At 41.2% G+C, this 13,340-nt stretch overlaps 1 protein-coding gene across 3 annotated transcripts in view; it reads left to right on the top strand.

Annotated features, from left to right (window-relative positions):
- NKAIN2 (sodium/potassium transporting ATPase interacting 2) overlaps positions 1 to 13,340 on the top strand; it is a 1,188,323-nt gene that overhangs the window by 1,152,660 nt on the left and 22,323 nt on the right. For all 3 annotated transcript variants that reach the window (XR_003512549.1, XR_003512550.1, XM_027551078.1), the window contains exon 5: positions 9,568 to 9,628. Coding sequence is in view for 1 of the 3 variants with exons in the window: in XM_027551078.1 (XP_027406879.1) it covers positions 9,568 to 9,628 (61 nt within the window). In the remaining 2 variants the exon portion in view is untranslated. The remainder of the gene's footprint in view (positions 1 to 9,567; positions 9,629 to 13,340) is intronic.

The following is a 13,340-nucleotide window of genomic DNA, read 5'->3' as shown; positions in this document are numbered from 1 at the left end:
TCACAAAAGCATTACGTACTTCTTTTGTTCAAAGTTGCCGCTGGACAGTATCAATTTTTTACATTTCATAGGACACTGCAACACTGTACTTTCTCAAATGCTTCACTGTGAATAAATCAGGGTCCCTAATACATGTGACATGTATACAATCTTAAACTTAGTTTCATTATCAAAATAGTAGAGGGCTATTGATAGACTGCCTTTTGCATTTTCCAATCATTTTCTTTTTTAAAAATTGAGATGCAATTGACACATAACATTGTATTAGTTTTAGGTGTATAATCTAATGCCAGTTATTTTCAATGAACAGTTTTGGTTACAAACTCCTACTATGGGTCCTCTTTCAAAAACTAAAGGTATGTTGTGGCAGTTCTATTGCACTAGACCAGCCATTTCTTTGATCTCCTCCCAACTAGCAGATGGGCTTCCCTGTGGGCTCCACGGTAAAGAATTTGCCTCCAATGCAGAAGACGCAGGTTCGATCCCTGGGTTGGGAAGATCCCCCGGAGAAGGGAATGGCAACCCACTCCAGTATTCTCACCTAGAGAGTTGCATGAACAGAGGAGCCTGACGGACTACGGTCCTCGGGATCGCAAAGAGACAGACACGACTGAGTGACTAACACGCAACACCCAACTAGCAGATATACAGAATGGATGAACTACTGCTCTCAATACAGTTTTTAAACTAATGTGATACTTAAACTTTGAGAGAGGTATTAGCCATGATGACATTTGAGTTTTATTAGTGGTCTTTTACCCTGCCCAAGAATCGCCTGCTCTTCCAACTTTACTAATACATTAGACTCATTTGAACTCGGGTAACCTTTTGGTAACATTGGCCTGAAGAAATCTACCAGTCTCCAGAGGCCAATTTAGAACAGGAGTTATTGGTTAAGCTAGCGTTGGCATTTGGTTCAGTCCATTTCCCAGCCTTAAGTAGATAATGCAAGTTTGCATGTATGTCTACTTTTATTTAATCTTTTAAAAAGTGTTTAATACAGTCATGCTTGGTGATGCAGCACAATACCTAAAGGCTGGTATTAAGATATGTTTCTGATCCTCTGGAAAGCTTTTCTGACTCAGTAGGCTGTGAACTTTCACAATAGCCCTAAAGGCAATCCTTTGCGAGTTACTGTAGGTTGGTAACTGCACCTGGATTATTTGTAGCAAAGAAAATCTGCAGTGTGCTGCTTAATAGCACAACCACTGGAATAGTTTAGGATAAGAATAATCTGGTGGACAGCTGAAATGATACACCAGTCCACATAAAAAATATTTCATATGAAAGACCTTCATTAATGACACTGGTATTAATCATATTATTTTAGGATACTTTGCTAAAGCAATCTCAAAATACCTAAATGGAATAAGATGCAAAGAAGTAAAATGATTTGCAACTTAAAGGTATATTTTGTGAGGGCATAATACCTTTCAGTTCAAAGTCATGTCTGAACCAAAAGCATGGGCTTATAACATCTGAGTTATAATTCAGAACAAAAATTGATTATTTAATTTAAATGAAACACAAAACTAGTCGAGAATGAGATAATTGCAAATACAAAAAAAAAAAAAAAATACTGTTTGCTACCCCCATCTCCACTCCCAGTCTAAAAAACAAGTGTGGAATAATAATTCCATATTGTATCAGTATGAATAACTATTGTGAACTTCTATGTTGATCTAAGAGATCAGAATTAAAATGTGTCATTGTACTTAAGAAAACAAGTACATCCACCTTGTTTAAATACATTTGTAAATTTAGAAATTATAATACAAAAGGTCTTTTAACATAAATGACAGTTAGCTAGAATGTAGTATTTTTAAATTAATCTTTTTTGTGAAATAATTGTAGAAATACATAGAAAACAGTGGTGAAATATTGCAAAATAATAGTGAAATACATAATGCAACTCTATGAAATAATACAGAGAGGTCTTATGTACCCTTTAGCCCAATAGTAACACTTGCAAAAATAAAGTACAACAGCACGATCGGGATGCTGACGTTGGTACAGTCAAGGATCCCTCCTGCTGCCTTTTTATGGTCACATCCACTTCCCTGTGACATGCCACCTTCCTTAGTCCTGGCAACCACTAATTTATTTTCCATTTCTCTGATTCTGTCATGTCAGAATGTTATTTATATGGAATCATAGAGGATATAACTTTTGGAATTAACTTTTATCATTCAGCTAAATTCTATGAAAATTTATACAGGTCGATCGATGCATGTACAAGTCCCTTTCTTGCATTGCTAAGTAGTATTCTATAATACAGATATGCCAATTCATTCTATGAAGAACATCGGGATTGCATCCAGGTTGGGACTATTATGGATAAAGCTGCTATACGCTTTCATGTACAGTTTATTGTGTGAACACATCTTCCTTTCTCTGGCATAAATGGCCAGGAGTATGTTGCTGGGTTATACTGTAGTTGCATTTTAGTTTTTTTTTTTAAGAAAACTGCAAACTGTTTTCCAAAGTAGCTATACATAAATATTTCCATTTTCCCTCTTCCAAGATTTCTATAGTTGGTTTTCTAAATTTTGACCATCATGTATCTTGGTATGAATTTCTGTGGGTTTTTCCTATTTGGGCTTCAATCAGCTTCTTGACTATGTAAGTCAAATTTGGGAAATTTGCAGTCACTATTTCTTCAAGCACTTTTTCAGTAGTGTTTTTTTTTTTTTTTTCTTTCCTTTCAGAACTCCAATGATACAAATGTTAGATTTTTTTTTTAACAGTCTCATGGCTGTATGAGGCTGTGTCCATTTTTTTTAGTCTACTGTTTTTCTCTCTTGTTTTAACATTGGGTAATTTCTATTGTTCTATCTTCAAGCTCACTTTTTTAGTTCTGTCTCCTCCATTCTGCAGCTGAGCTTAATTTTGGATATTTCCTTTTTTTCAGTTCTATATTTTCAATCTGGGTCTTCTTTACACCTTCTATTTCTTTGCTGACATTTTTTTTTTCATTCAAGTGTGTTCATAATTTCTTATTCAAGCATTTTCTTTTTTTGCTCTAAAATGTCTGCCAGATAATTCTAACATTTCTGTCACACTGTGTTAGCTTCCATCCGTCGCCTGTTTTCATTCATGTTGAGAACATTATCCTTATTGCTATAGTGAGGAATTTTGGATTGAAACATGGGCATTTGGGTATTACATTATGAGACTGTATCTTTCTTTCTTAAACCTTCTGATTAGCTGGTTTTCTCTGGTGCTACTTTGGCAGGAGAAGGAGAGATACCAACCGACTCATTACTTCTAAGTAGGGGTTAGAAGTCCAGCTTCCCCACTCAAACTCAACTGAAACTCAAGAGAGGAAGGGCTTCTCATTAAGGCTTGGAGATAGCGGAAGCTCCTTTCCACTCAGCCTTCACTGGTACCTCCATAGCTAGGAGGGGTAGGAGGGCCTTGTTACTGCTCCCAGTCGGCTTCATCTGACACCACGGGGCAGGGGATTGACCTCCCTGCTGCTGGGCCCTGGTGAAAGACCTGATTACCCACTAAGCCACCTCTGACAAGGCACAGTTGGGAAGCGAATGGTGCTCCTTGCTCCAGAGAGAGGCCAGAAGTCCAGACTCCCTCTGTGATCTCTGCAGACACTACAGGGGGAGATTTCCTCCTTCCTGGAAGGAATGCAAGTCCAGGCTCCCTTTCTGACTTCTCAGACATCACAGCCTAGACAGAGGCGAGGACTCGGCTCCCCACTCTTTGCTGCTGTGGTTGGGCAGTGGGGCTATAGTTTTTTCTGTGTTGTTAGTTAAAGAAGGGCTATTCAGTTCAGTTCAGTTCAGTCGCTCAGTCGTGTCCGACTCCTTTTGACGCCAAAAATTATTGTCTTTAATTTTTTTTGTCTTGCTAGGCTTTCCCTTCCCTGGTCCTTTGGTCAGACAGCAGGCTTCTGTTGGGGCTTTTTTACTATGTGTGTCCATTGGCATTTCTGGGCTGTGGGCTTCTTCAGCTCCAAGCGCAGTATACATGAGACAAAAGAAAAGTAGGATATTCACTCCCATGTCCTTCCTTGGGTCCCAAGATTCCTAGTCAGTCTACCTTCTTTCCACCTTTCAGAGCCTTCCTACATGTGTTTTATATATTTATATATATGGCTTCCCAGGTGGTTCAATGGAAGAGAATCTGCCTGCCAATGCAGGAGCCACAGGAGACATGGTTTCAATCCCTGGGTCAGAAAGATCCCCTGGAGGAGGAAATGGCAACTCACTCCACTATTCCTGCCTGGGAAATTCCATGGACAGAGGAGCCTTGCAGACTACAGTCCATGGGGTCACAAAGAGTTGGACATGACTGAGTGACTAAGCACACACATATATATAATGTCCGGGGTTTTCAGCTCTACTTAAGGGAAGGGTTAGGGAAAAGTACATCTAGTACAACTTCCTGAAAATAAAAAGTCCAAAATATAATATTTGAAACACTAAAGTTGTTAAATTTTCAATTATTATAATTAAATCTTTTAAAATACTTACCAAAGATTTTAGTTTCTACTTACCTATTAGCTTCTAAGTGAATTTCTGGGACACAGAGTCATAATTTGGTTTGTTGATACAAAAAAGAATTTTAATCTGATTTAGTTATAGAGAGAAAGTATAATTTCCTTTCAGCCAGTAATGATATCAAGATGATATGTAATTCCCTATAAGGTGAATTAGAAGTGAACAAATCATATTAGATGTGTCAAGGTGAATAGATGAATAAAAATAAAAAGATTTAGGCTTGGCTCTGCTCTGAATGCCAAAACTAAGACAACTGTAATATTTTGGTTTTCTACAAGAGGATAATTATATGTTTGCCTAGCATTAATACCGGAAAAGGCAATGGCACCCCACTCTAGTACTCTTGCCTGGAAAATCCCATGGACGGAGGAGACTGGTAGGCTGCAATCCACGGGGTCGCTGAGGGTCAGACACGACTGAGCGACTTCACTTTCACGCATTGGAGAAGGAAATGGCAACCCACTCCAGTGTTTTTGGCTGGAGAATCCCAGGGATGGGGGAGCCTGGTGGGCTGCCGTCTATGAGGTCGCACAGAGTCAGATATGACTGAATCGACTTAGCAGCAGCAGCATTAATACAGTATCACCAGTATCTAGCCATTGTTATTCTAGCCATCTTTAAATAAGGAACAAAATAAAATAATTTTATTTTAATTCCAGGTATTCAGACCTACTACGACAATGTCGGTCACTGTTTCTTGCTTTGGGCACCATTACTACCCTTCACATGACCCAAACTCCTCGGAACTGGGGCCATCTTGCTTCTCCCTGAATGAAATCCACATCATCCCACAGGCTTTCTGAGTTCTGCTGGGAAGGTGTTCTCACCTTTCCTCTGCTTATTCCCTCTCAAAGCCCCCTCCCCCATTTCTCAAGGTCTATCTCCAAAAATGCCAGCCTGTCACTTACAATCTACCCAGGGGATGGATTCCCAGTTCTTTGGGGAGGCAACACTTCAGTTCAGTCTTAAAGGATGAGTCGGAACTACTCAAAGATGCAGGACTGAGACAGGAAGAAAGGGAGCAGGTGTAGAGGGGCCGGGCACCTTGTTGGTAGAAGGGGTTAATGAGTTAAAGAGCAGAGGGCAACCATCTGATATATGTCAGCAAACTGCCAACAGCTTCATACTGGTGTCAGTTCTGAGACAAGGAGTGGTGAGAAGTGAGGCTATAAAGGGAGCAACATATATCACATTAGGAAGGATTTGTATTTCACAAAAAATTTTACACATTTTTGGTTGAAGACAGGGCGCTCCTTAAGTGTATTGTGTAGAAAATGACACAGAATTGCAATCTGATTCATACTCAAAGCCTTCTGATTATAGCCCTAATCTGCCTTCACAGCTTTTATTTCCCTTGTTCTAACATGAGGTCCACACACACCCATCAGATCAAAGGACTGGCTCTTCCTTGAACACAGCTGTAAGTTCCCCACTTAATGAACTCACTCAGGCAAAGCAAGGCCCGTTTTACCACTCCTCTGCAAAAATACGTACAATGCTCTTCCAAAGGCAGTTGTGAGGATTTAATGAGCTAACGCGAGAGCAGCCGTTTACTGTTCGTCAGTTAGGAGACAATTTTCCTCCTTCCTCCTGACACTTATTCTAATCTACTTTGAATTACAATTATATGTGTATCCCTGCCACAAGATTGCAAGATCCTTTAGACTGTGTCTGTAACAGTGGCTCTAACAAGGGGCAGTTTTGCCTTTGAAGGATGTATGGTAAGGTCTGGAGACATTTTGTGTTTAGTCGCTCAGTCGTATCTGACTCTTTGCGACCCCATGAACTACCTCCAGGCTCCTCTATCCATGGGATTTTCCAGGCAAGAATACTGGAGTGGGTTGCCAGTTCCTTCTCCAAGATATTCTGGATTATCTCAATTGTCAAATTGTCTTGATCATAGGGTGTCAGTAGTTATACATCCTATAAGGTACCATGGAGCCCACAGAAAAAGAATCACTTAACCCAAAACGTGAGTGGTACCAAGGTTGGGAAACCCAGCCTGGTTCATCTCTGTGGCCCGAGCACAGTTAACAGAGCTGCACGTTACAGGAAGTATTCAGAGCTGTAAGAAATCCTTTGAAACTGCTCTTCAGAAGGTAAATTTATAAATTGCTGCGAGGGAGTGAAAATTAAATTAGAAATTTATTCGGTGTGGGAAAATTGAAAGGTAACAGAGGTTTATGAATCCTGACTAATTTGGGGGAAACTCATTTCCATTTGTATTTAGAGGTGACCATTTTAAAAGCTGAAGTTCTCTTAATCAGCAAGCTTTTGTAATGAAATGCAGCAGGATTTACTTTTATATCAAAGTCGCTCCCCTGATAGTTAAAGAATGCAACTGAATACAATTAAAAGCTCACTGGTAAGCACAATACAGTGCCAGGGCTGCGTCCTGGGAGAGAAATGCACTTAATAATCTAGATTCCAGTGGCACTTTAATGAGAAGTTTAAACTCACTGGCCCTGAATCTCAGAATTTATCTGTGCTCTTTACCTAGATTTTCATTTCAAAGTAATTAAGTGATGAGTGAAAATCAAGAGAAAAGCTCTGTGACTGGGAAAAAATGCTGCCTGTAGTATTCTAACCTGAAGAGATGAACTATGGATAAATCTATGGCATTAGCCACAATGGTAACACCTTCCTGCAGAGGAAGGAGAGGAGATACAAGCAGTACCCAGGGGATCTAACCAAACCCATAGCTTCTCTGCCTGGCAAGTGTCAGATCCAGCACCTGTGACAAAACACCAATGGGGCTAGGTCACTCAGTGATGAGGGCATTTTCATGGGTCCTGGTGGACAAAAGATTAAAAAGTGTTAGTATAATCTGTTTTCCCCACTATCCGTAAAAATGCTCAAATCACTGTGTGATTTTGCTTGGTCATATCAAAACCTTTGCTGAAGCCAAACACGACACACTGGTTTTTAACAGTACCCAGTACTCCTAAAGTAAATCTCATAAAAACAGTAACTCTGATGATTCCATTATTAAGGAAATGTTTCTTACTATCATAATTTTATTGCCAATACCCACAAAGAGAAAAATGGTTATTTGGTAACTTTTCTAATATATTTTTTAAAAACCTAAGGGCTAATGGAGAAGGCATTGGCACCCCCACTCCAGTACTCTTGCCTGGAAAATCCCATGGACGGAGGAGCCTGGTAGGTTGCAGTCCATGGGGTCGTAAAGAGTCGGACACAACTGAGCGACTTCACTTTCACTTTTCACTTTCCTGCATTGGAGAAGGAAATGGCAACCCACTCCAGTGTTCTTGCCTGGAGAATCCCATGGACAGGGAGCCTGGTGGGCTGCCGTCTATGGGGTTGCACAGAGTCGGACACAACTGACTCGACTTAGCATAGCATAGCAAGGGCTAATGTAACATCAGTGGTATGTTATCTGCACTGTGTGCTAAGTCGCTTCAGTTTTGTCCAACTCTTTGCAACCCTATGGACTGTAGCCCACCGGTTCCCTCTGTCCATGGGATTCTCCAGGCACGAGTACTAGAGTGGGTTGCCATGCCCTTGTCCAGGGGATCTTCCAACCCAGAGATCAAACCTTTGTCTCTTATGTCTCCTGCACTGTCAGGCAGGTTCTTTACCACTAGCACCATCTGGGAAGCCCCAGTATGCCTTCTATCTCTTTATTATTATGTATAACAGTTTAGATAACCCACTTGGCATGGGAGGGCAGGGGGGCTCCACGGTTCCTCTCATTCAGGATCTGAAAACAGAAGCTGGTGAAGAATATTCTGCACAAGTCTTCTTCCTCATCTACTTCTCTCTCTTAAACAGGGTCGCTGCTTCTGTGCTGGGAAAACCACCGCTTTATCTCATGCCAGTTCTCTTTGAAAAAGAACTAGAATCTGCCAGAACATGCTTTCCTTCTCAAATTCAAATCAGAGATTTTCTGAAGTTCCTTTTAACTGGACCTCTTTCTGTCTCCAAATAGTTCTCATTAAATCTCTCAGTGTACCCTCTGACTTAAACTGTTTCACTCATGTCTTCCAGAAATATTGCAATCTGTCAGATAATGGAAAAACAAGTTCATTAGATTTCTCACAGCAGCAGCTCTCTGCTCTGTACCTTAGCTTCCTAATTGAAGACGGTAGCCTTTTTTCCAAGGTTCCCTTCCCCGATGCCAAATACTCAGCAGATCAATGCCTGTCTGAAATGTCATTGTGAATAATGTTCATCACTATCCTGAGCATATGCTTTTTAGAATTCCTCCAGACTGGATTACTTGGAGGGAAAAAAATTTCCACATATCAGGAAATTAGTTTCCTTCCTTCCACCAGTGCTCATTATTTGACTCAATAATTAAATGAAGGAATACAAAACTATGACATCTGAGGGGATATACATCAAGAGCTTTGCTGTGCTCCTTCACAGATACTTGTTTCAGTGATCAAAAGCTTCCCTGACCACAGGGACCTCTGTTGCATGTTTTGGTAAGGATGCTCTGATGTGTGCAATCCCAGTTCAGTGCATACAGGTTATCTACCCTGTTCTTTTGTAGCACGTCATCTTAATTACACCTGGTGTGTTGTGTTCCTGGTCTTGGTTCCTGAAACTGGTCTAAACAAGTTTTACTTACAAAGTGTTCATGCAACTTTCCATGGAATTGGCTCAATATTTTTCCCTTGAAACATTTTTCTGCTAGTCAGCAGGAATCCAATTTTAGAATCTTAGGCTCTGGGCTAATGAAAAGTGAATTAGAAGTTGATTGGCACAAATGCAAATGTTAATCCATTAATGAATGACCACAGTTCTTTTTCAAGACCTAAAATAATTTGTTGTAGATTGCCTGGCAATTAACAAATCTCATACGTAAATGCAGAACAAAGGAAAACGGTAATGTAATCATTTGTAAGGCACACTGTATGAATCAAGAATCCACACTGGAATCTGGAACCAGTCTGAAGGACCATTTTGGAACGGAAATCTAGTCCAAACTGCCTGCCTTTGGAAAGTCACCCCCCCACCCCCCCAGTGAGGTCCAGTTCTGTTGTCTTTGCCTCATGTCTAAAGCATCTTTATTTTGTTTCAGCTGGCAGGGTTCATCTACGCCTGTTATGTTGTGAAATGTATAACTGAAGAAGAGGACAGCTGTAAGTATGAAAGCTCTATCCTGTTTCTTTCAAGTCCAGAGCACCTTCTGTACTGCCTCTTACCTACACTATCTGCTTCTCAGAGGATATCCCTTAACACATCGTTAGAACCAGGGACTAAGCCCTTTGTACACATCAGGCTAAAGTGTTTTTCAAAAAAGTATCCAGCATACAGATAACTAATGGGTGTCACCCAGGACTACAAATCACAGCAATCAACAATTTGTAGTAGTTTCAAAAATTCCCACAAGAACCAACTTCAGATTAATTCAAGAAATCATGAAACCAAATGTTGATAGTTCCTTTTTGTTCCTGTGTGCGTGCTAAGTTGCTTCAGTCGTGCCCAACTCTTTGCGATCCTATGAATTTAGCCCACCAGGCTCCTCTGTCCGTGGGGATCCTCTAGGCAAGAACACTGGAGTCGGTTGCCATGCCCTCCTCCAGGGGATCTTCCCAACCCAGGGATGGAAGCCACATCTCTAACGTCTCCTGCATGGGCAGGCAGGTTCTTTACCACTAGCACCACCCGGGAAGCCCAGTTTTGTTGCTATAATTTGATACAAATGGCAAGAATGTTACCTCAGAGTCTCAGTATTTAGCACTATTGCTTAATCCAAAGTATAGAAGGCAGGGCCCGCTCACAAGCCTTGAAGTGGCTCCACTGTCCTCTACTCTTCTGAAAACTGGCAGATAGAAAGTTTCACTCTTTCTTGCCCCAAGGATCTGAAAGAGGAGGACTGGAAAAAGTACTTCAGTGATCTCTGGGTACTTGGCCATACAGCTATATTTACTCTGAGGAAAAATCAGAGTTGGGGATCATTTTTCTTGGTTTTCAAAAATGTTCATAATGACTGGGGTATTGAGACAGTAGGGGGAAAGATGATAATCCACTGCTCTGTTATAGGATGATCCAAGGAAAACGCTCAGAGAAACATGTGTTTCTTCTTCACTTTCCAATCATACTAGAAAGAAGGAGGCTGTATCAGATGTTTCATTTAGAGAACACACGGTCTCAATCACACTTGCACGTGATGTAAAATCAGGACTAGACAGCGCATAGTTTATATTATGCTGTGTGCAAAAGGAAATGATAGTCATTTACAAATAAGAATTTACAAAATACTCCTCAATGTGTGAAGCGCCATGTCAGTCTTTGAATGTTTTTAGATGAATGATATGCAGTCTTTTACCTCTAGGAATCAAGGATTTTGTAGGGGAAAAAAACATGTGAACAAATAAGTCTAATAAAACTCTGTACAGTGTATAGTGTGGGGAGATAGAATAGGAATCGGGAATGGTTTCATAGAGAAGAATTCTCTTGAGTTTCGTCTTAGAAAGTAAATAAGTATTTGTTGGGTAGCTGATGCAGGACTAAGGTGATCCCAGGCAAAAGGTGAAAAAGCATCAAGACATGTCACAGCCTGCCATGCTGAGGGCAGAGGAACCAGGATAATATGACTGAATTACACCCTGTGCTGGAAGTGGGCACCCAGAGATGACTGGAACATCAAGCAGATGAGACAGCAGAAAAATGGTTACAGCAAAGTAAGGAGTCTGCACTTTATTTTGTATAGCATGATGGCAAATCAATTGGCAGTTAACAGAAAGAGAATAACAGAATCAGAAACGCAAACACATGCAAACAAAACATTATGAAGGAGAGACTTGGATGGGTGGATCAAGATTAAGGAAAGGGAGACAAATTAGGACACCATGGTAAGGACTGAGATGAGAAGATTAGGGTCTGGCCTAAGACCAGCAATGGAGAGGGAAAGGATATGTATGTTTTTAAACATAAAGATAATACTCAGTGATGGGTTAAAAGGAGATTGATGGATTTCTGGGTTTCTGACATGACTGAACATGTAGAGGGAAATGTCAGTTGAGGAAACTAGAACAGGAACCCCAGGAAACTCTTTTAGGGAATTTGTCCCTAAGTCAAGTTTTAGTCAAAGCCATAGAAATGAAAGGGGGTGTGAAGTTACAAGTATCTTTTGGAAGACAAGGCGTATCTTTAAACCATCTGAAAAACTTTTCCATAATGCTTATTCTTTATATATATTTTGACCACAGCTCCTTATTTTAACCACAACTCACAACTTCTTGTTTTTATTGGAATATAATTGCTTTACAATGTTGTATTAGTTTCTGCTGTACAATGAAGTAAATCAGCTGTGTGTGTGTGTGTGTGTGTGACTGACTCCCCACTACATCCCACCCATATGGGTCACCACACAACATCAAAATGAGCTGTCTGCCCTATACAGTAGTTCACACTAGCTATCTGTTTTACACATGGAAGCATCCATTCATAAATCCAATCTCCCAATTCTTACCCCCACCACATCCACCCATTCATTCTGTCTGTGTCTCTATTCCCCCCTTGCAAACAGATTCATCAGAACCATTTCTCTAGATTCCACATATAACGATTAGTACACAACATTTGTTTTTCTTTCTGACTTACTTCACTCAACTTAAGCGCCTATATTAATCTAAATTGCAAGCAGCCTTATCATTGATAATTTTTCTCCTTGTGGTCTTTTTGCTTAGTAAAATATAAACTACTTTGTTTTATATTGAAGTAGGGCAGGAGGAGGTGCCAGCTCCCTAACTGCCAAATTAGTTAAGTCTCCATTCCTAAGGGTCTCACAAGGAACAGAGGATGGTTTGGGTTCTGTAGCTGTGCTGGGACTGGACTGTGCAGATAAGAGCCTAATCATGCACCTGGGAGACTGAAGTATCCGTGACATCAGGAGGGTACTGACGTATCCTCAGTCTGTCCTCAGTTTTAATATCTGAGGCTCAGCAGCAATTGCAGCCAGAGAGCCTCAGAGGCACCAACCTCGAGGGAGCTACAGTGAGGGTTCAGGCTCCACGACCAAAGACTCAAGACTCCACAAAATAGAATAAACCATCGCTGAACTAAAGGGAGTCACTGCAGGCACACCAAAAGCCGAAGATTTTCTTCCTTATTTCTCCTTTTAAACGGTATCTCATGTACTTCTCTAGAGGCCAGTTTGATAAATATTTATCGAGATACTTTAATGCAAAGTTGTTGTTATTTCCCCAATGAGAACATAGGGCCTTGAAGCTGACATCTCTGACCCTTCGGCGATCTAAGCCGGAGCCCCAGCCTGGCAGGCCGGCTGGCAGTGCAAATTCACAGGACACCACTGCCATCTGCTGAGCCTGCCGGGGGATGACGACCGCCCTTGGAGCCAAGATTTCAAATAGGAAGATGTGGCACTTCAGCCCCCGTGGACCAGCCCCCTAGGGCTGCAGTGACAAAAGTGTAACAGACGGGGCGGCTTAACCAGCAGATCCCCGCGGTCTCACAGTTCTGGAGGCTAGAAGTCCAAGATCAAGGTGTTGGCAGGGTTGGTTTCCCCTGAAGGCTCTCTCCTTGGCTTACGGAAGGCTGAATTCTCACATCGTTCTCACATGCCCCCTTTTTTCTGTCTGTGCGTACGCCCATGTCTCTTCCTAGGCTTTAAGGGCACCAGTTTTATCGAATGAGGGCCACACTTTCTTATGGCCTCTTTAACCTTCTGATGTGATAGTCGCTCAGTCATGTCTGACTTTCTGTGACCCGTGGACAGTAGCCCGCCAGGCAGCTCTTTAACCTTAATTACCTCTTTGAAGGCCCCTCTCCAAATACAATCCACCTAGGGGGTTCGGCCTTTAAAAGATAAATCTGGAAGGGGACGCC

The sequence above is a fragment of the Bos indicus x Bos taurus genome, chromosome 9 (genome assembly GCF_003369695.1).
Source record: "Bos indicus x Bos taurus breed Angus x Brahman F1 hybrid chromosome 9, Bos_hybrid_MaternalHap_v2.0, whole genome shotgun sequence".
NCBI lineage: Eukaryota > Metazoa > Chordata > Mammalia > Artiodactyla > Bovidae > Bos > Bos indicus x Bos taurus.
This window is presented reverse-complemented; position numbering and strand designations above follow the sequence as displayed.